Source organism: Magallana gigas, chromosome 2 (genome assembly GCF_963853765.1).
Source record: "Magallana gigas chromosome 2, xbMagGiga1.1, whole genome shotgun sequence".
NCBI lineage: Eukaryota > Metazoa > Mollusca > Bivalvia > Ostreida > Ostreidae > Magallana > Magallana gigas.
In genome coordinates, this window is record NC_088854.1 from 42,575,555 (window position 1) to 42,598,067 (window position 22,513).

At 30.9% G+C, this 22,513-nt stretch overlaps 4 protein-coding genes across 6 annotated transcripts; 3 read left to right on the plus strand and 1 right to left on the minus strand.

The window, feature by feature from the left end:
• Positions 1-1,599: 1,599 nt before the first annotated feature.
• Positions 1,600-9,134, plus strand: LOC105339108 (uncharacterized). Of its 2 annotated transcripts, none has more exons than XM_066076726.1 (8): positions 1,600-1,680; positions 5,355-5,424; positions 5,512-5,623; positions 7,505-7,678; positions 7,768-7,861; positions 7,946-8,046; positions 8,291-8,384; positions 8,813-9,134. In XM_066076726.1, the coding sequence occupies exons 1-8, from the start codon at positions 1,632-1,634 to the stop codon at positions 9,052-9,054; spliced, it is 936 nt and encodes a 311-aa protein (XP_065932798.1). In that variant the 5' UTR covers positions 1,600-1,631; the 3' UTR covers positions 9,055-9,134. The 2 variants fall into 2 exon arrangements, with proteins under 2 accessions (XP_065932798.1, XP_065932799.1); XM_066076727.1 differs by having other exon boundaries at positions 7,964-8,046.
• On the plus strand, positions 3,026-4,971 carry LOC117684938 (uncharacterized). The gene is made up of 2 exons (XM_066074327.1): positions 3,026-3,368; positions 3,722-4,971. Exons 1-2 carry the CDS (start codon positions 3,026-3,028, stop codon positions 4,969-4,971), a joined length of 1,593 nt encoding a protein of 530 aa, XP_065930399.1.
• Positions 9,135-11,769: 2,635 nt separating the features above from the next.
• LOC105339115 (uncharacterized) lies at positions 11,770-14,375 on the plus strand. Its single transcript, XM_066076728.1, has 6 exons — positions 11,770-11,926; positions 12,057-12,230; positions 12,426-12,519; positions 13,539-13,633; positions 13,767-13,860; positions 14,027-14,375. The coding sequence occupies exons 1-6, from the start codon at positions 11,801-11,803 to the stop codon at positions 14,260-14,262; spliced, it is 819 nt and encodes a 272-aa protein (XP_065932800.1). The 5' UTR covers positions 11,770-11,800; the 3' UTR covers positions 14,263-14,375.
• Positions 14,376-14,838: 463 nt separating this feature from the next.
• On the minus strand, positions 14,839-22,364 carry LOC117681315 (carbohydrate sulfotransferase 1-like). Of its 2 annotated transcripts, XM_034445188.2 has the most exons (4): positions 22,192-22,364; positions 18,736-18,822; positions 16,328-16,499; positions 14,843-16,190 (listed from the first exon to the last, which is right to left on the minus strand). In XM_034445188.2, the coding sequence occupies exons 1-4, from the start codon at positions 22,286-22,288 to the stop codon at positions 15,362-15,364; spliced, it is 1,185 nt and encodes a 394-aa protein (XP_034301079.2). In that variant the 5' UTR covers positions 22,289-22,364; the 3' UTR covers positions 14,843-15,361. The 2 variants fall into 2 exon arrangements, with proteins under 2 accessions (XP_065929926.1, XP_034301079.2); XM_066073854.1 differs by lacking the exon at positions 22,192-22,364 and having other exon boundaries at positions 14,839-16,190; positions 18,705-18,822.
• Between the last annotated feature and the right edge of the window lie 149 nt (positions 22,365-22,513).

A 22,513-nucleotide genomic window follows, 5' to 3' on the forward strand; every position in this document is an offset into this window, starting at 1 on the left:
TATTTGAGACAATAATTTTTTTTATATAAAGCAAAAGTGGCACCAATATACAAATTATTACCAACACTACGATTTAGTTACAACATAGTTTACAGTTGCATTTAATGTTTAGTAAATGTTGCGAAATCGTGGCTCTAACTTACAACTTTCTGGCAAGTATTTTCTGCGACATTACATTACATCTAAAATGTGATGCAATGGTTGTAACACTTGCTGGCAAGTTTACTTAAAGATCATGAATTTCAGAAAACGTGTGACTGAAGTACACGTACAAGTACTTGTGTATCATTTAAGCACATCTTTTGCAATATATAATAAATATTGAATAACGTGGGCGGAAGAAACATTAACAGAAAAAAGGAGGTGACTGGAGGTGGATCAAACAGGGAACTATGACACAAATGAAGCATTACGCTTTTGGAGAGGGAACCGAGCAATCCCCTCAAGACTGCATGACGTTTTGCGTAGGAGATGGGTACAAATTCCTTAACACCAAATGTGGAAAAAGCTTGGAGGATATATTTGTGAAATTGAAATTGCATGATTGCCTAAAATCAGAAATAAAGTAGGAAAATCGCAAAATACATTTTAAAGACTTATTTAATTTCAAAACTACAACTTGATAATGCAATTTACAACCTATTTCTTAAAATATGGTTAAAGAGTGGACACCAATGACCTCTTTCCATGTTTTTCAAGATTTTTTAAATCTTTTATTAGGGATCCGACTTTAGTTGTCATTGAGCATGTTTTTTTGCATTCTAATAAGATACGGATTATACATACTTTTAATGATTGTTTTTTCTATATCATTTAAAAAATTGAGCACACTCAACAAATTCCAGATAAAGAAATCCGATCCTCGGGGGGGGGGGGGGGGGGGGGTTTCAATTTATAAGGAATCCATCATACCAGTCTACATTTGTAATGCTCCAAGTATATAGCAAAATATGCTGTAATTTGATATTTTTAGATGGCCCCAAGTTAAAACCGGATGATTTGAGAAAAAAAGCTTCTGTAGGTTTTTTATCTGCTTCGAATTGCGAAAAATATTTCCTATATATTCCTGTAGTAAATGTAACCGAATTTTGAGATGACCCCTTAAAAAACAGACAGTCGATTTTCTTGAAACTTTGCAAATAAACTAGAGTTGTTGTAAATTACATATGGTTATAAAAATAGAGAGTTTTGCTATAGTAGTTTTAAAAAAAATCCAACAAACCCGAACCGGCCCTCTGAAGTCTGCAGCTGCCCAGTTTGAAGTGAATAAAAGACAATGTTAAGCAATTTTGTGTGCAATATGCATACTAAAAAATCAATTTTTTTTATCTTTCAAAGAACTATATATGATATTAGTCAAATTTGGCCCCCAAAATTCGCTATATTTATAATGATTCAGGTACATCAGTTTTTTTGCATGAATATGTCAGTTGAAAGAATACACTTTTAATCGTGACCGGGCATCCCCCACAAACAAACTTGTTTATTTTAATGCTAGGTAAATTAATTTTAAAAGCTGTAGAATCAAACGCGCAATGCGATAATTATTTTGAAATATTATCCGCAAAACTTGAGTTGGCCTATAAAATAGTGTGATCAAATTTCATAACATTTGTGATGAGAGACTAGCAATGGATATACAGTTATTTATACTTGTGTGGATTTTCTTGGCTTTTCAAGGTAAAATCTTGGTTCTTGGAATCTTGTACACATTTAAAACTTGTATGGGTAGGATATCAACTAAGTATATTTTCATCTATTTCTTACGATAATGGATTGTAATCAATACATGCTTTCCGGGACAGAAGGTGCGCAAAAGAATATATACATTGTAATCTGCTAATTGTTTAGCTATTAAGATTTCATTTTTGATTCGTGTAACTATAATGAATAACTTTGTGCATCGTTAATTGACATCTTCTGGTACATTTTCCGTTAACGTCAGGAATTATATTTGATCAGTTTAAACTAAAATTAAATTACATTTAGAGCACAGACTCTACGGACTTGCATGGACTTACCTCAGATTTCCAAGTAGCTTTAAATTTGGTTACATTGGTAATCCAAAAATATATGGAACATTGGCTGTTCTTACTTTGTAACATCCTAATCGATAAAAAATAATAATATACGTATTTTTACTCACTCTTTATGGATATATGATCAAATGATTCATGTTGCCCACTACATCAAAACTTAAACTTTTTAAGACACAACGTCACACGATGGATCTGTTAAATTGTTTGTGTCAATTTCGTTAAAAAGAACAGTGGTTAAAATATCGAGTGAAGCACGAATTTGAATCCGCCTAGAGCTATTGTTTATATTTACATAATAAAATTTTGTTTTTTACACGCTTTTAACTGGCTGAAAAAAATATTTATATTGTATATAGAAAAAGTTGCCTATTCCACAGTAGGTCTAACGTTCAAAGTTGATTAATCCCTTTGACATTATATTTGAATTCTATGCAATTTATTGTTATATCTATTACTATTCTCTCGCTATATAACTTTACTAAGACGAAAAGTAAGGACAGTATATATTTTTTGAAAATTGGCCATCTAGGAATAATAATTTTTTTCCCAAAAATCATCACTTCATAAAAGCTTAGTTCTTTTTATTTTACCGGTGTTTTCCTTCAGAAGAAAAATAATTGTTATTATATATTTATATCATTTAATATTCATTCGTTTGATGAGATATCGGCGCTTCTGATTGGTCGAAAAATTTCTTTGATACCTGCATCAATAAAATTTTGAGTGCGTTTGCACTCAGCAGCCGGAAATACTTTTCTCTTGTTTAAGTTCTGTGCTATTTATAGAATGGGTATTTCCAGAAAAACGTGTTGAACAAAATCCAGAGCATGATGAATTTCTTTTTATTGTAAACAATAAAATACGCATTCACAAACAAACAATTTAAAACATTAAACATTAAAACACATAATGATGACGCAAATTTAAAAAAAATCCCATTTAATCTCACGTTATCGTCTGCGTATCATACAAGTTCGATCATAAACATGGCTGATCAACCGGCGACCTTTGATCTTGGAAATATAACGGAACGAATTAAACTGGGCTACAATGAGGACGATTTGGACGAAGATATGTTGGCATTTTTGCTCGATAATGACGATCAAGAATTCACACTGAATGAAGTAGCTGTATCTACAAGCACCAATCAGGCTATTACTGAAATGACCAAAGCTTTTGAAGATCAAAGGCCACCGCTACCAGCCATTGCTGAGAAACCAAAACAAAGATTTAAATCATTAACTGTTGAGGAGCTGTGTGAAATTGAATCAAAAAAGCAATCTTCAACAACAAAAGCCAAAACAAAATGGGGAATGAAAATTTTGCAAGGTGGGTCTAAAACTTGTAATAACATACAATAACAAAGGGAAAATTATCTGCCACTTGTTTATAACCCAAATAAAAATATTTGAAAACTTCATAATACCTAAATGGAAAAAAAGCAATAATTAAAAAACAACACCTAAATGCAGGTGAAATAAATATATCAACAATAAACATGTGTAATGTTATAAGTTAATAAAAATAAGAAAAAAGAGAATGTCAAACAGCAAAATCTGTCAAAAAGCAAAGTTAACATGAAAATTAAACTTTTCAAAAATTTACTAAAAATCCACAAAACTTGAAACATAAAATAAAAAAATAATGTAATCAAAACACTAACATAGAAAAAAAAATTTCAGATTGGAGCATTGAGAAATTTGGATTTCAACTTGATCTGCAGTCAATTTCAAAAGAAGAGCTAAATAATCACTTGAGATGGTTTTACACAGAAGTGCAACCGAAACCTGATTTCAATGGCGAAAAGGAAAATAAAATGTCAAACGAATATCACAAAAACACATTAAAAGGTATCAGGTCTGCCATCAATCGTCATCTCAGTGACATAGGAAGGGACATGGATATAGTCCATGACAAAGCTTTTAAACAAGCCAACGGGGCTCTTGCAGGAAAACTTAAGCAGAACATGGCCCTCGGACTTTCCAAACCTACTCAGCACAAGGCAGTAGTGTCCCCCGATGATCTTCACAAAATATCACAATACTTGTCATCTATCTCCTGCCCTGTTATTCTCCGCTATCGTGTCTGGTTCAATTTATCCCTTCATTTCGTATCAAGGGGTTTAGAATTTCACCAACAGTTGACTCCCAAGTCCTTTCTCTTCCTTAAAGATGACAAGGGAGTTGAATATGTGTCCCTCTCCCACGAAACTAAGCAAAAGAACTGGCAAGGAGGGCTAGAAAACCAGGAAGCACCCCACGACAAAAGAATGTATGCGACTGGTGATTCGAATTGTCCTGTTCAAACACTTAAGACTTTTCTCCAGCATATCGATCCTCAAGCAACGTTTCTCTTTAACCACTGCAGTAAAGCAGCCTTATCCTCACCACAAACCACTGATATCTGGTACCTAGCTAAACCCTGCAAACCATACCAGTTTTCAAAATTTATGCCAGATATCTCCAGGAATGCTGGTTGCTCCCGGAAATACACAGCACACTGTCTCCGCAGCACAGCAATACAAGCTTTAAATGATGAAGGGTTTGAAATCCGCCATATCATGTACATGAGTGGCCATCGAAATGAAGCATCTGTCAGATCCTACAACAGGGACTGTTCAACGGCACAAAAGCAGCACCTGAGTCATGCGTTGGCTAAAGTCGCTAAAGCTTCCTCTTCATCGGTGTCATCGTCCTCTTCGGCGGAGTCATCGTCCTGTATGGTTGCTTCCCCGTGCACTTCCAGGATTACTACCGCACTTCCACAACAGGCACATGTCGAGCCCACCGTTTCACCTTCACTCTCACAGTCTGTGTTTAATACCATGCAGCATACCTCCAGTCAGGGTTTATCCTCGTCTTTTATATCAAACTCGGCCTTCAACAACTGCACCTTCAATTTCGGATCGAATCCATTTAATTCTGCCTTGTAGAGCGTTGTAATGGGACACATACGGCCATTTTGAATTGAACTGTTACTTTCGTTTTGTGTATTCCTACGCACGGTTCAAATTTTCATCGTTAAATTAAATCTTTATGATGACAGACATTCTTTGTTTTTATAGTGTGAAAAGCCAAATTAAATGATAAGAAATGAATTTAATAATTTTTCTATTGATCGACGTATCAAAGAAAAAATTGACCGGAAAACTTTTTCATCAATGCGCTACGCGCATTGATGAAGTTTTCCGGTCAATTTTTTCTTTGATACGTCGATCAATAGAAAAATTATTAAATTCATTTCTTAAATCTATAAAATCATTATCTGATAAATGGATATATCAATATGCAAGTTTTATTTTATTTTTATTGCTAGAAAGTCAAGCAAGCATACATTTTTGGGCCTCCGAAGTAACAAAGTTTTCCAACCAGTACAACACTGGAGGGTAAAATCAAAACCTATAAAATCTTTTATTCATTCTACTGCAATTAAAAGGATTTGGTACTTTTCATTGTTTAAATTTTGTTTCCAGTTATTCTGCTAATCAAGTTTTAGGAAAACCAGACGTATATCCAAAGTATGGCGACTCGGTGAACACTTGGACACAGTCTTCTAATCAGTTAGACAGAGTTCACTTTATTGAAGTGCGTACATATTCATAATTTTTTAACCTATAGTTATAAATTCCGGGATTAACATTTAAGTATAACGAATTGGATTGATATTGTATTATACATTTAAAAGTATTTTGCTATCTATATCTTTCATCTAGAAATGAACATTTAATACAATTGCCATTTCCATTACATTATAAACATCAGAAATCAAGTTATATAGGGGTCTTCGATGTACATCGACTTCTGGTTTTCAATAAGTTTCTTAACATATTTTAAGGTTAAACTCATTTTATCTGCTATTCTGCAGATAAAATCAACAGAATTTTGGGAGAGAGTGTAATATTTCTTTTAAACTATCAGCAAGAAAATACCAAGCTTATTTTTGAAAAACATTTTATAAAGCTTGAGAAAGGTTATAAATTTCACAAGTAATCATAAGAAAATTTACAGAATCATGAATATGCATGTGAAAATAACAGCACTGGGATCCGCAAAACTTCAATATTTAAAAAAAAACCGATATAGCAGGGTTTATTTTCATTGATGATGTTTAATCTTATTAGGAATTTTCTAATAAACTTAAATGTGAAAACAAATATTGTTAAAATACATGTATAAACACTGTAGGACAAAAAAGTGTACATTTAACACAGAAAATATGCGAAAAAAAGAGACTAGCCTTACATTACAAACTCTATTTTTTATTTTATGGGAAAAAACTAAAAGTTGCAAAGAAATGAATACTATTTTTATTTTAATTAAATCTTTAATAGAAATAAATGAGAACCAGTAAAGTTGATAAGTAAGAAGTGAAAAGGATTTTTTTTACAGATATCGAATGGAAAGTAACTTACAAAGTTTCTCTCAAACTCCCAATAGAAGGTTTCATTTCCCCCAATTGCAAATTCTATACAGAATAATACAAAGTAATCAAAACCTGTTGAAGATAAATTCAATATGTTTTCCATCATGTTTTTTTCTTTAAAACATACAATGAAACAATTGATTACCTTTCTTATGATTGTAAAAAAATATTGGTGTGATATTGAAATATGGTTTTTCAATAATTCAAATTTGACATTTCCATAACTTCTCACAAGAAAAACCAGTATATTACACTTGATAAAGTCTGTATTTCATACAAAATTTGATAATGCTGTTTGTCAAAAAAACATTTTTGCAACCAAATATAGTAAAATCTATATCTGATTTAGATAAAGCAAATCATTAGAGACACGATTTTAATAAGAAAAAATTACGTTAAAGAACTGCCAATATTTAGATCTTCAAAACCAGCCATTGACAGTTAATCTGTAAACAAAAATGAAACATGCATGTATGAAATCTGTACTTCCTTTGAATTGCTTATTCATGTTTAATACTGATAAATTTTTGTCGACTTATGTTCCCGTAAGACAAATGTTTAATTAACGTACCCCTTCATCCATTCTACCTTACAATATTACCTTCACAATTTGTTTCTGGAGATAAATCATATGACATTGCACGTCTGTACCTGTTGCACCATTATTTACAATATATGCTGGATATTTTCCCATATTTACACAGTATCATTATGAAATGAACACGTGAACAAGCAAAGTATATGAATTTATATATTACAATGTATGACTGTAATACGTATTCAAATAAAATGCGTAATTGATAATTTGTTCTATCGTTTCGCGAAAACAAACGATAGTGTATACTGTCTTTTAGTTTCTTTATTGTACTTTTTTTTATATTGTACTCTTTTTAAAATTTTGATTGCACTTTTATGAGTAGCTCAAAATAACATTTTCACTACGTCAAAACAATTGAACAAATTATTCACCAAATGATATGGGAAAGAGAGAAAGTTAGAATGATAAAACGAGATATGTGTTGTTGTTTTTTTTATTATGATAGGTAAAATTTCCAAGGAAAATCTTTTTAACGAAAGTCAACATCTACGAAACATACCATGCCGGGGCAGTCGTAAAAATTTCGGCAAAAGACGAAGATAACCAATGGGTGGTCATATACAATGTCACCCATGCTCATGTCATACGGAAAGCTAGGAAGTTTTCTCCGCCAATAAAGGTATGTTATTTTTCTATATATCAGGATAGGATCAAGAAACACAATACATAGCATCCTTTATCTAAAAATATATATCTTCCTTATTCCAGAGGATCATGTTCCCAGTAGACGAGCTGAGAATCGAGGTGGATTGCTTGGCGTCCAAAGGTTATGTAGAAATCGATGCCATTGAAATAGTTGGAGGTATTTTACAATGTACTTTAAATTGCCCATTTCTACATACTAGTTCTTTTCAAGCCACTTATCTTTGCATATCTCTTTCGATAGCACTACTTTTTCTTTCAGATATGTGCCCTTTGCCCTTTTTCAAATACAGAAGCTCTTGTTACTTTATAAAGAAAGACGCCGTTTCCGGGGATGAAGCCTTTGTGAGTAAAACATTACTTTTGTAATTTCCACTTTAAACGCAGATCTGAAAGCTCTACAACATACATGTATCAAGCTACAGATCTGAAGATTTTTCATTTTTATTTTTCTTGTCTTCGATATTTCAAGACCGAAACTATTCCTGATTCGTTCGACAGTAAAATAACAATTGTTAATGAACATCAGTTAAATTTTATGAATTCAGAAATATTTTTCATCAAAAAAGCGTTTGTTATAATGTTTAAGGCTAGATGTCTTCAGATTGGAGGATATCTGGCTAATTTTGAAACGCTAGAAGAGACCATGCTGATGAAGGACAAGTTAAAAAAAATGAAGACAGGTAAATTCATATATTTAGATATTATTATAAGAAAATTATGATTGCATAAACAATCAAGTTAGATTACACTGTAAGAGCATGATAAATATGTATTTTGTCTCGAATTAACTACTTTTTTATTTTTACCAAGCCAAACTTTAAAGCAATTGTAAAATGCCGATTCCAGCAGTGCCACGAGTTACCTCACAATTGTTTATCGTTTATTAATCAAATTCTAAATCAGTAAATTATTTATTAAAAGATAAAGACAAATACAAAATTAAATATGATACAAATAGAAAATTTTACAAAACTAATATGATTAAAGCGAGACAAATAAATCATAATAATATAAAAATGAAAATTTAACAATACAAAATGGACAATATTTTTACAAAATACACAAAACAAATGAAAAATTGTAGATTACTTGTTTAACGTCTTTTCAGGAATCTCCTACTACGTTGGTGGAAGGAACATCAACAGTAAAAAACCTGGAGGAGACTGGAGATGGATCAAGCACGGAACTATGACAAAAATGACGTATTTTGTTTTTTCTAAAGGAGAACCGAGTGGCACAGAGCAATCTCCAGAGAACTGTATGATATTTTTAGCTGGAGATCGGTACAAAATTCACGACGTCTTCTGTGACAATGGTTATAATCTCGGAGGATATATATGTGAAATTTAAAAAGAAAAGTTTGATATTAGTTGGAGCTTTTAACACCGAGGATATATTTGTGAAATTTGAAATAAATGTTTGAAATCAGTAAGAGCTTTATTTTAATGTTATTATATATTTGTTGATAATGTTGAAAATAAAAAAAAGACATAATATATATTTAATTCACTTTTATTCGAGTGAGTGAATAAAAAATGTTTGAATCACTTCGTTCTAAATCACAGATCATTGTAATAGTCACTTTTCAGGAAAAGTTGTAGTTGGTGCCAATGTTTTTCATTTTAAAGAAATTGTTTTTACTAACTGCTAGTGTGAAGAACATCAAAAGTTCCTTGATTTTGTACAAATTTCTTTCTTGCCCTTTTAACATAAAAGGAGTGCAAAATTATGTACGAAAGCTATTTTAGAACCTCACACAACAGGGATTTAAAGAGAATTTGCAGTTTTAAGGCCTACTAAAATTATTGAGAATATTCCAGCTACAATGTTTATTTTTGAATATTGTCGGTCGCTTTAACATGGTATAACATTATATAACTCTTTGTCACATATATGGTATGAATAATACGTGGAACAGTCATTATGCATGCTATTTAGCTCGAAGCTGAGGGTAAAAAGTTTACAAGGAAAACTTTTTTTGAGGTAGGAAAAATCAAATTAAAAATATTTTTTTTGAAATGTACATTTCACATTCAGTTGGTTAGGTAAGTTTTAATGTTTCATTGAATCAAACAATGATATATCGATTCAAAACGTTTGTAATATAGTGATAGTAAAAATGTAAAGTTTGAAATATTCTTATTTTTGCCGATATTAAAATAGAAAGCACTATCATTTGACACTTGATAAGTTGACCAAAACCGAAATAAACCATATAAGTATAGGTGAAAAATACACTCCTTTAAAGTTCAGCTATTAGGAATGATTTTCATTAAATTTTACAAAGTCATTTTTACATAAACATGCATTTGACATTTACAGCAGTTAAATGTACTTCTAATGTATTGAATGGATTGTGAGATTTTAAAACACTTCTTTTTATATTTCTACACTAAAGATGATTAAGATCTACGGTTTGTTTTTTGTACATGTATTCATTTAGAAAAAGCGTGATTAAATACATCCGGTTAGTGGAAAACGACCTTTTGCCACGAGCGCCATGCTAGCGATATGACTTTAAGCAGAAAACAACTATACGTGTACTGTCTTTAACACAATGGACATTTCAAAGACAAAACAAAGACATAACAAAATTTATACATGTATTTATCAAACTTCAAAAGTTTGTAATTTAGATCACTATAATGTTAAAATATTGTATTAAAACAGTCTAAAAAATCCATGTGAGGCATTACATTTGGTAGAGGCGATTTAAGCTGATACGCTTCTTTATGGCGAACTTCAAATGATTTACACACAAGGTGTTGCACTTGTTAAATACATTTTAATGATTTTTATGTAAGAATATCTGAGGTAAAAATTTCTAGCAATTATACTTAATAAATAAATCATGGACAACACCACTTTCAAATGACATGCAAACATTGAATTCAAGTCTCTATATAAACAGCGTGATCAAGTTTCAAATTTACACAAGCTAGCCTACCAATGACTATCCCCCGATTGATTATACACATATGCATATGGACTTTCTTTTATTTTCAAGGTATGTTGTTACATAATTCTTAGAAATCTGTATAATTCGTATTAGACATGTACGTCTTCATAATAATCACACCTGTAACCTTAGTTAACTTTTTAAAAAATGTACTTAATTCATAAATTCAAACTTCTTAAATATCAACGGACTACCGATCCATTTTTGTGATTCCACGCTGGTAAATCTGATCGGAACTGGTTCGTTGCTAATTGATTATAATTTTTACGAATTTTATTAATTGACTGCTGTGAATGATTTCAATGATTGGAATTTTAACCAAAATAAATTTAGTGACTTTTCGCATAACTCTGTTGTTCCTAAGGCAGTTGATCCAAAGTTGACAAACTTTTAATATATATAAGAAAAGCCTAATACTTAAAAATGTTTTTAAATTTCAACAACATAATGCTAAATCATTAGAAAACTCGTTCACCGTGGTACTCTTAAATAAATTTATTTTTGATTAGTTTTTTTTTCTCCAAACATTTAGAGATTAAAGACTTATTTCAATAATTTATTATACTGTGAGCTAGTGTAGAATTTTATACGGTATTTCAAAGCAACTAGTTAATTAATAAATATATATTTGAAAAACGCTTTAATTCAACCTTTTAAGATGCAGCGTGTGAATGTTTAGCCGATTGAAGTTGTCATATATTACCTGAAACAAATTCACGTATAAACTCTCTCCAAATTTAGCAAATGACTTAAACAAATGAACTTAGGTACAAATTAGGTCTAAATTTGATCAAACACTTATCAAACATTTAAAAAAAAAAAGCCCGTTACTTATGATCTCAAAGAACAAATCAAACAAACTGTTTGTTGATGAACAATTTAATAAATTTATACTTAAAGTAATTTTTCGGAAATATAATTAAAGCTAGCACATTATTTTATTCTGTGGTATTTTGACAAGGATTTAACGCCAATCCACGTAAAGCTAAAATACATCTGTGGGCCTCCGAGATTACAGGGTTTTCTTCCCAGTGGATTTCCAAAAGGTTTGTTCATCGCTTTAAAATAAAACTTTTACCGCCAAACACAATCTTTTACTATATCAGCTGTAAGATTACATGAAACATATTAAAAACAATGTTTTATTTCAGGTACTCTGCCAATCAGATTTTAGGTAAACCTAACGTTTATCCTAAATATGTGGACAGTGAACGCAGCTGGACCCAGGCTGGTGGTCAAAATCACATATTACAATATTTGAAGGTGAGTATTTCTGCTTATGACTTATGGTATATACCATTGTTTTGGTTTGTTCAAATGTTGTTGTGTGGTTGTTGAGATTGAGGATGGAATGGAGGGAGAGAATTTTATATCAACTGGTTTTGTTCCTCAGATGAAATTCCCGAGGAAGATATATGTTACCAGTGTCAATATTTATGAAACCCTTAATGCTGGAGCTATCGTTCGAATTTCGGCTAAAAGTCCAAATGACCACTGGGTGGAGATATTCTGGACACCCCAAGCCCTCCACATCAAGAGAGCAAGAAAGTTTTCTCCTAGAATAAAAGTATTCCTTTTCGGAATTCTGTTTTTTGTATTATGTAAACACCATTGGTATTGTGTGTTGATTTCAATCATGTCTAAGTATTTGATATGGATACATGTATGTTTATCTCGTTTATAATATGCCTATTATACATACGTACATTTAATGGTTTTTCCCTGTCAACGAATATTTCTCTGTTCATTTATTTCAATCCAGAGGGTCAAGTTTCCATTCAATGAACTTAGAATTGAGATAGACTGCTCCGTGTCTAACTCCTGGGTAGAAATCGATGCTGTTGAGATCGTTGGAGGTACATGTACAATTTGTAGAAATAACAAAATAGTTTAAGTTCCTCAGCACATCAAAATTTTATTGGATGGATCTATAAGAATCTTTTTTGAAATAGATGAAATATGACCAATATCGGTTTTGTATTTATTTTTTTTATTTTTTATTTTTTTTTTGGTGAACTGGAAAAAAAATCTTTAACTCAGTTGGTGTGTTATATCGTATTTTATATATAAAAACATTCCCAAAATGGTCTGGTCAAATTTTTGATTTTTTGATTTCAAAAAATATTTTAAAAATTTAAAATTGTTATTTTTTATACCTTTAAAATTCATTGATAAAATCTAAAAAAAATAACAAATAGTTACATTTAGCCATTTTCAAACATTGATATTTTACAAATAAATTATAACTAAAATGCAAAATTTTGTGAAAATTGAAATTTTACAAAAATACTGCAATTTATTTTAGGTAATTGATATGCAATATAAGATCACAGTTTATCCTAAATTTCACTATTTATTATTGGTTAATGCAAGTTACAGTTGATTTGAAGTTTTTATTTATAATTTTTATCCATAGGCTTCAAAAATATCTAACATTCTTGATTTTCATTTTCATATATATATATATATATATATATATATATATATATATATATATATATATATATATATATATATATATATATTAAATGAAATAAGTTTATTTTGACCGTCTTTTACATGTATTTATAGATAATAGTATTATGCACCATTGATAGAAAAGGTTTAGCCCTAAAAATGTTTGCAATCAAATCTAAGTTTCTGGTTTACGTTAAAGATACAAAAAAGCTATATGAAATATTTGAAAACCGATATCGGTCTCATTTTTGTAAAATGGTTTTCAAAAAGATGATTCTTTGTCGATCCATCAAATAATGCACTGGTGTGTCGAGCCACCTTACCTTAAGATGAAGTCGATTTTATTTTCAGCCAATTATAGATACATAGCTACAAATTATTTACCTGTCAATTTGATTACATTTCACTTGTTCTGTAGATGCTAAAAGACAATGTTTTGGGAATATATCTCTGCATTATGTCAATTCTTGTTACATGATAAAGAATGACAAAGTATCTGGAGACCTTGCATTTGTAAGTGAAACCCCTACAAGTCTGGTTAACTATGACTTTATGCAATACAAGGAGAGTTATATGTGAGTGATAATTTAGTCGTCAACCATATGAAACATATTCATCATAATTTACTAAAATAGTTTATCTTAAGGCCAGATGTCTTAGATTTGGTGGACATCTAGCCACTTTTGAAACGCTAGAGGAGGCTATGCTTATGAAGGATACTTTGACCACAATGAGAACAGGTATAAATTAAGTCAATTTTTAATGTACAACACACGCATGTCAATTACTACAAATAATAGTAAAAGTAATTGGAAGTGAAACCTGAATATTTCGAATAATGTATCGATAAATTACTTTTATGAATTCATGTCAGCTCTAACTTTTTAAGACCTTATATATCGCCAGGAGTTTCGTACTTTGTGGGTGGAAGGAACATAAACAGAAGAAAACCAGGAGGAGACTGGAGATGGATCAAACAAGGAACTATGACCAACATGACATATTTTGCCTTTGGAGCTGGAGAACCAAACGGAACAGAGCAATCCCCACAAGACTGCTTGATGTTTTACGCAGGAGACGGGTACAAGTTCCATAACGCCAAATGTGGAAAAAAGCTTGGAGGATATATTTGTGAATTTTGAAGTAAATGAATAAAACAATTTTAAAACAAAGTTTGACAAAAACTCTTTTTGTTTAGAATAAAATGGGTTTGCCTTAATTGTAATTGATTGATGAAATGATTACTCCATATCATGTTTACAGATTTAATTAATAGAACATAAAAAAATGAAGTTTCTAAACTTTAATTTGGTGTCTTCTTTTCTTGAAATGTAATTGTTATAATGTATGCTATCAAACTTGATATACTGTTACTTGTTGATGATTTAAACAACAAAAAGACAACAGGATTCCAATGCATGAATATGTAAATATTTCAAAGTTAAAAAGAATAAGACGTGTTTTTATTATGGTTCACAAGATAGTCGTATACAAGCTCAAAATTTTCTGGAATGAATCACCTGAACAGGAATAGCACGTTTTTTTAATATAATCAATACGTTTTTAATTTGGAATATATATATATATATATATATATATATATATATATATATATATATATATATATATATAATATATATATATATATATAACGTGTTTTCGAATGAGAAATAAAAAAGATAGGATAATGATATACTGTAACCATTTTAACGTCATGGATTATGATGGGTTTTTTTTCTGATAGAGTTCAGAGTTCATGTTGCAACTACAAGTTAATTTATCTTATTGTGTTTTTTTTTTATAGTATACATGGAAACTGCATTGACAAAACAATAGAAAATGTAATATTTTATCAGTTATAGGGGATATAAAAAGGACAAAAATGGTCACAGAAATCACTCTTTTTCAAAATAGATATCAACAGAAAAGGAAAAGCTTGAACAGATATGACTGTGATTTTTCATAAAAAAATTTGTCAAGGATTTTAAAAAATAAAAACATATTATTGAACATGTGCCAAGACTCATCTCATAAAATTTCTTTTATTTCCCAAAACCATTAAGCTGACATTAACTGTCAAAAAATATTTTACTTCTTATTACTTTAGGAAGTAAAAAATAATCAAATCAAGCACATGTTAATGAAGATTCAGTAAATTATTGTTTTTCTGAAAATTCTTTTTTTGACAAATGCATGAAAATGTGAGGATATCTAATACGTAAAAGTTGATAATTTCTATTGTCATACGTATCTGAAATCGCCCAAGTCGTGAATGTTCTTTCTTTTTAGGGAAAACGACAAGTTCCTTAAATGATACTCATCAGGAATGCTTTGCAATCCAACTATGCTGTACAACATGTGACAAACACTGTCCACTGTATGAACAAAGCTGTATGGAATAGAGAGACGCCATTCATCGGCTTCTGCACTGGAATTGAAGGACTTTGTACACAGTACTGATTCGTCACAAGTTTTCTCTGCCTTTGTTAAGTTCTCTAGTCGTGATACTACACTGGCGTTGAAATCAATTTCAAGAAAATTGTAAAGATTTTTGGTCGTCTCGAGCGAATATTTGGCCAAATGTTCGTACGAAATTGAAAAATAACGACTTGACTGTAATGATGAAGTGTGTTTCGCTGTAGTAAGATCATCGTATACTCGACGGCAAAACATCGTGGCATATTCTTGAGAGGTATCCTTATTCACCATACCGAAGAAAGACTGAGAATATAATGTCGCTCGTGGATCTCGTAAGAGATGAACTATCCTTAAGTTTGGAAATAATTCTGCAAGAGGAACCAAAGTTGTCAAAGGAATGCGTATTGTTTTGATAATTATGTGTTTGGAGGTCAGACAGCTACGTTTCATCACCGGGGTACATTGCCTTATTGCTGCAATTTCACTGGTATTGGTTGCAGTTCTTTTATTCATGCATGCAACAAATTCCTTTGATTTATGCCCTTTGTTCAAAAACCGATCAGAGAAGAAAATGAGAGGCAGATTTTCGAAATTACATCTAAATATATCATTCAGAAATATTGCTGCAAAATCAAGAAAATTTGTGTATGACCTGGAAGAAAAAAAAAGATAATTTATCTTCATAAATTTTATACCAAATTATTAGTCGAAGGAAGGAAGGAAGATCTATAAAATATTTTTAAAAATTGAACTGAATAAAATGTTTTCGTCTTTTAAAATAAAATTCACCTCTTTTTGTCGTCAAGGTAATCAAAAGCACTGCTATTTCTAAAATGAAATTGAACATTCCTCAGTGGTTCAAATAGATAGAAGACGTCATCGCTGGCTTGCAATACATCCCCACAAAACGACGACCCACTCCTCATATACGTCAAAATCACCACAGGCACGGGTCCACTTCCTAAATCATCACGAAACACAGACACGGACATTTATTTTTTCATAGTGTTTTAAATCGGTTTGGATAAAATTGAAAATGTTACAGAACATACCAGAAACCCACAATTCGGCTATTGGTTAAAATTGACAAAGAGAAAACGTTTAAATGTAAACTATTCTTTAAATATAAACCGAACAAAATACAAACAAAAACAAAAAACAAACACAAAAACATATACAATATCAAATTTAAATAAATTTAAACTAAAATAAACTTCAAATAAATCATAAATAAAATCATAAAGCAAACCTTTCTTACGGATTCTGTCAAGACACTCGGACAAAAAATCAAAAGAAGAGGCCCAGATGTTACATCACTAGCTCATCTAAGCAACATTAGTCATAACTCAAAGCAGCTTTATTGTATTAAATTACGTGTAAATAAAAAATCTTGACAAAATAGAAGACTCTTTTTAAAATTTTCCTTTTTGACATCGCGATCCACACAAGTTCAGCTCTTCTAACTAAATGATGTTTGAATAAAACATTATTTCATTTTATTTATATGTAAAAATTCTACTATCATCGTTACATCCCCCATCTGTGGATCGTGATTTGAACATACTTAAATCGACAGTGCCTGAGAATGCTTCTACACAAATTTTAGCTTTTTAAAGTTCAAATTTCTCTCTCTCTCTCTCTCTCTCTCTCTCTCTCTCTCTCTCTCTCTCTCTCTCTACATATTCTTGTCTGTTGTGGTCCCATTCTAGAACCGGATACATTGATTTGAACAAACTTGAAAATACACTTCCTGAAGATGCTTACACTCAAGTTTAAGGTTTTATCACCTACATATGTATATACTCTAATTTAACCCTCATTGAGGCTCCAACCTTCCCCCGGAATCATGATTTTTACAAACTTGAATTTAAACTACCTGATGATGATTTATAACAAGTTTCAGTTTTTCTGGCCTTCGGTTTGTAAAATAAAGATTTAAAAAATTCAATTGTTATCCCATTTTAGCCACAGGTGCTTGAGGACAGGATCGACCCCCCCCCCCCCAAGATTATAGACCCCCGGAACTTTATTATTATTCTTTTTTAATTAAATTATCCTTTTATGACATATTTCTAATCTAATTTATACATTCATTGCCCCAAATTACCTAAAACAAATATTTAAAAAAAAATCAGATCCTCTACAGAAGGTTGCTAACTTCGTCCATCTAGAACCAACGGAAGTAAGGGTTTATCGCAAGGAAGATAACTCGTAACATAATTCTTTTTCTTTTTCTTTTATGTCTTCATTTGTAATACACCCAGAAGGGGATCCTTCTTTAAGATTTTTCAGTTCCCAAGACGATAAAAAAGTTTTCGCGGCTTGATTAGAATTCATACTTTTGATGAATTGTACTTTTTTCGAGTTTGCCATGCAATTTCATAAATCTCTCAGAGTTGTCTTCCTTGTGATAAAACGTTCTAGATGGAATAACTTGCAACTTGTCGGTGAAAATTGTCCTATTTACCTAATAAATGTATTTACACGGGCATGACATGCAGATATTCAGTGAAGGGAATTATCGGGCTACGACATGAGGTCATCGTTTTTACTGGTAGATGTAGTTTGATAGTACATTTTAACAAATATTCATCGGCAGTGCCTCTCGGCTGGCAGACGAAGTTAGCAACCTTCTTGTATTATATGTACAGAGGGTCTGATTTTTTTTTCAAAAATGTTTGTTTTATGTAATTTTGGGCAATGGATGAATAAATTAGATTAGAAATATGTCATAAAAGGATAATTTAATAATAAAAAAAAGAAGTCCGGGGGGTCTATATATTGGGGAGGGGGGGGGGGGTCGATCCTGTCCTCAAGCACCTGTGATTTTAGCCCCATCCTACCCCCGGAGATCATAATTTGAATAAAATTGAATATACACCTCTTGAAGATGCTTTCACAGAAGTATCAGCTTTCTGTCCCAATGGTATTTTAGAAGGAGATTTTTGTTAAAGTCCCCAATTTCTTAATAAAAGTTAATTATCACCCTTTGGATAAAAGAATAACTCCTTTTAACAAACCTAAATTCCCTTCACCCAAGGATGCTGTGTGCAAAGTTTGATTTTTTTAAAAAAAACTTGTGATTTGAAAGGGTAAAGAAAGCATTTTTGGCTATTGTATTTCATTGTATACTAAATAGAATAAAGTTCAATGTAAAATGTCTTACTAGAATTAGTAAAAGAAAGTAATTTGTAAACCTGTCGAGTTTTTAATCCCAAGCGATGCCCTAGACTGCCGTTTTTTCAATGATTCCAAATATTCTTTGGTATAAGTAAACGCTTTGTCTGAAAAGTCAAGAGACCAGAATATAAATTGATGAAGCACACTGTTGCAGTGATTGGATTCACTTACATTTTCACGTAATATGAAACAGTGGAACCAATTATTGCAGTCTTCCCTGTAGGAAGATAAATGTCTGTAAGCCAATTTAAGATAGAAACAACAATGTGGAGTAGTTAATTGGTAATTATGACATTTTTATTTTATAAAAGCGCATGTTTTACCGACATTTTCCTTTTGTTGAAAAACAATGGTCATTCTTGAAAATGTTTACTTTCCGATACTTACTTTGTGAAATTTTGTCGGTTTTATTTTATCGAAATCTGTATATACTTTTTAATTTTGTTTTTAGGGATCATGGCATTATAAACCTGCTTGCTTGAATGCCATTAGTGAAATAACCTTGTGAAAAATTTGAAGTATCCAGTCGAAATAGGACAAACATTATTGATGAAAACGATTAAAATTTTGGATAAGATGCCCACAGCTAGTTATATATTACTTTTATAGATTAGGTATGGATTTCTTGACAATTGTTGATACAATAAATATCCTTAAATGATCTACAACTGATGTATGGTTTGAATTTTTTTTTTCATTTTTCGGGCTTTTTTTAAAGCTAACGTGGGTTGTGCGTTTTATTCTGTAATTCTAACTTCTGTACCTTCATATGCACATAAAACACCATAAAATCATTTTACTGTTTTATTAGCCCCAAATTAATTGATCAATACTTTATTATTGCTATTTATTACGTTACAAATAATCCAACTAAAATTCTCATAGATATCAATCTTTTTAAGGAATGAATTTAATTTCTACCTATGTTATACGCTATGACATAACTTGGGGCAGTTACGCTTTATAAACCGCGAAGCGTTTTATAAAAAAGCGTAAACTGTTCCAAGTTATGTTATACTCGTATAACATAGGTAGAAATTAAATTTATTCCTTATAATTTAATTTTCTATCACTAAAATCAGAAAATAAGGCCCATTATTTAGTTAAAAGATGTTAATTTGTACAAAATTTAAACGTAACGTCAAGCGGATTAATACGTTTCGCACGCACGTCGCAATATGATGTAGACAAGTTATGTTATACGATATAAATGAATTTGTTTAGCCAATCAAATGAGGCGTTACAATCAGAATTAAATTATTCAAGTTTATTTCTTGCCAGCTCGTCTCCTTCTTGGTCAAATACACGCATGTATTTATATTTTCCTTACTATAATCTTATCATAGTTTCTCTTGTTTTGCATTTATGATTTGTATGTCATATAATAATAATAATATATATAATTATAATTTTGTAATGTCATTCACATTATGAAGGGAAATAATGTATGAATGAATGAACGAATGGATGAATGAATGGATGGATGAATGAATGAATGAAAGAAGGAAGGAAGGAAGGAACAGAAGCAATAATATTATGATTTGAGTCTTGCAATTAAGATGATCATGATACGAAATCGTAGCAAAGCGTCAAGAAAATTGAAACTTAAAGAAAAAAACCCGTTCTCCTCTTTTATATTTAAGTCATTTGATAACCATCGAGATAAGAATTCTTTAAGAAATGTCCAGCTGTCTCTTATTTTCTTTGTATGGAATTGCTATTCTGTCAGGATTTATCAACTTTATGGTCGCATAATATCTTTTTAGCAGTCATAAACAGCATCTCTACGTATATTAAATATGCTATGTAAATTAAAAACAAGATACGCATACGATGTGTTAACAAAAGGTCTTTATCGTTTGTTTCTCTTAAACAGCTTTAACTACGGGTTTTATGAAGACATCTGTTTCCTCGTTTATAAACAAAACGCAAAATTTGTCTCCGCTGTTGTTCCTGTAAAGATCCTTCATATGACGCATGCAATGTTTTGAACAATTGAATTGACAGACATGCATGTAGGTATAAAAAAAACTAACTATAAAACTGTAAAAGACAAGCATACAAAACATTTTAAATTTCATTATGTAAACTGTAATCACCGTAGTTTCACCAAGATGAAGATTTTCTTTTTGTATCCATTGGTCGCAAATCTATATTGTTTTTACCGGCAGTGATAAATTTTTCTATTTTTTAAGTTCTGTTCTAATTGAACCTATATACAATTGGTCGCAAATCGATATTGTTTTTACCGGCAGTGATATTTTTTTCTATTTTTTAAGTTCTGTTCTAATTGTACCTATATACAATTGATCCTAAATCGATATTGTTTTTACCGGCGGTGATAAATTTTTCTATTTTTTCAAGTTCTGTTCGAATTGCGTTACCCCTAGATCAGCCGAAATCACACATTTTGTAATTTCTAAAGATCTATAAAAGAAATAATCGCTTGCTTTTATTAATGATACTTGATCTTTAAAAAATGTTTTCTTTATTAAGATTCAGTGATTACTTTAATGGTAGTACCCGTTTCTCAGCGGAACAAATCTCAAGTCTTTCGAAGCATCTTTCATAAGGTTCTATAACAACATGTTATAATCATCAGAATTAATTATAATTAAAACAATAACTACTGTAATACTAAAAGTCGAGATTCATAAAGACTGAAATCCACACGATCCAGTTTTAACATAGTACAGATCGTTAACGCTTTTCCGCATACATGCATAAAATCTACGTGTTTCGTTTAAAAAGCATTGTTGAGCTCTTAACAATTTTATGTGCATTGTTATGTGATCGATTACGGGCTCGTAACATAAGCTGAAAATTTTTATTTTAAGTAGGCTCACAAAAAGGCACAAAAGTAGGACTTAGATGGAATCGAAGAACTTGTGTTATTCCTTTTTAGATCTGTCTTACAAATGCACTTATGTTAAAAAGGTTATTACGAATTGTCTATTTATTATATCAAATGTAAGTGATTTTTTTAATAAACTTTAATTTATAGGATTTTACATGGTTTTGATATATATGTATGTACAAGTGTTCAGTATTATTAATGATCATAAGGAATACACAATTTTGTGTTGAATAATTGTTTCAAAATTATTAATAATTATTTTTAAAATGTTCATGGCACAAACCTCACGGCCTACGTCAGATTTTTTAGTTGTAATAATAAGACTGCACTTAAACGCAAGAATTGACTGTCAATACATACAATTTACGTATTTTTATACTTTAAACATAAAAAAGGATTAAAAAGAGAGACAAATGTAAACCGAAAAATGCTCTCTTTTCGTATTTCGTCGGGTTTTAGAAAATATCAATTCCAACACGTTTGTTTAAATGAAAAACATAAATTCCAAAATTAGCTGAATTTTGTTATTTCCGTTTAGAATATTATTCAAAACGTATCACAGTTTGGTGTGTCTCGGATGTAAGCGAATTGCAATCGCCTTTAAACTGAATCTTACCATTGCAAAAGATGATGACGAAGAGGAAAATGATGGTACAACCAGTAATGAAAACCTTTCTTCTTCTGTAATAGTGAAAGGGTATGATAACTCCCATCCTCAGTTGCTGTCTACCAAATGCTACCGAATACTGTTTCACAAGCAATCTTATGTTTGGATCCGTGAATCGTAGTTAAAGGATCAATATCATCAATGTGGTTTTTTTTTATCGATGTCATCAACATGTTTGTTTTTCATACTACTGAATGTACCAATCAAGATACCTCTTTTTAAGAAGCTGAATGGTCTGTCAATTAACCATCAAATCTACCGTCATTTTTTA

Coding starts and splice junctions, on each gene's coding strand:
- LOC105339115 (XM_066076728.1), top strand. CDS start 11,801: ATGTTTTATTTCAGGTACTCTGCCAATCAGATTTTAGGTAAACCTAAC. Junction 12,231..12,425: donor AGTTTTCTCCTAGAATAAAA/GTATTCCTTTTC, acceptor ATTTCAATCCAG/AGGGTCAAGTTTCCATTCAA. Junction 13,634..13,766: donor TATCTGGAGACCTTGCATTT/GTAAGTGAAACC, acceptor GTTTATCTTAAG/GCCAGATGTCTTAGATTTGG.
- LOC117684938 (XM_066074327.1), top strand. CDS start 3,026: ATGGCTGATCAACCGGCGACCTTTGATCTTGGAAATATAACGGAACGA. Junction 3,369..3,721: donor GGGAATGAAAATTTTGCAAG/GTGGGTCTAAAA, acceptor AAAAAATTTCAG/ATTGGAGCATTGAGAAATTT.
- LOC105339108 (XM_066076726.1), top strand. CDS start 1,632: ATGGATATACAGTTATTTATACTTGTGTGGATTTTCTTGGCTTTTCAA. Junction 5,425..5,511: donor AACCAGTACAACACTGGAGG/GTAAAATCAAAA, acceptor TTTTGTTTCCAG/TTATTCTGCTAATCAAGTTT. Junction 8,047..8,290: donor TTTCCGGGGATGAAGCCTTT/GTGAGTAAAACA, acceptor ATAATGTTTAAG/GCTAGATGTCTTCAGATTGG.
- LOC117681315 (XM_034445188.2), bottom strand. CDS start 22,288: ATGGGAGTTATCATACCCTTTCACTATTACAGAAGAAGAAAGGTTTTC. Junction 18,823..22,191: donor CGTCATCATCTTTTGCAATG/GTAAGATTCAGT, acceptor TTGACTTTTCAG/ACAAAGCGTTTACTTATACC. Junction 16,500..18,735: donor TGGGATTAAAAACTCGACAG/GTTTACAAATTA, acceptor GTGATGATTTAG/GAAGTGGACCCGTGCCTGTG.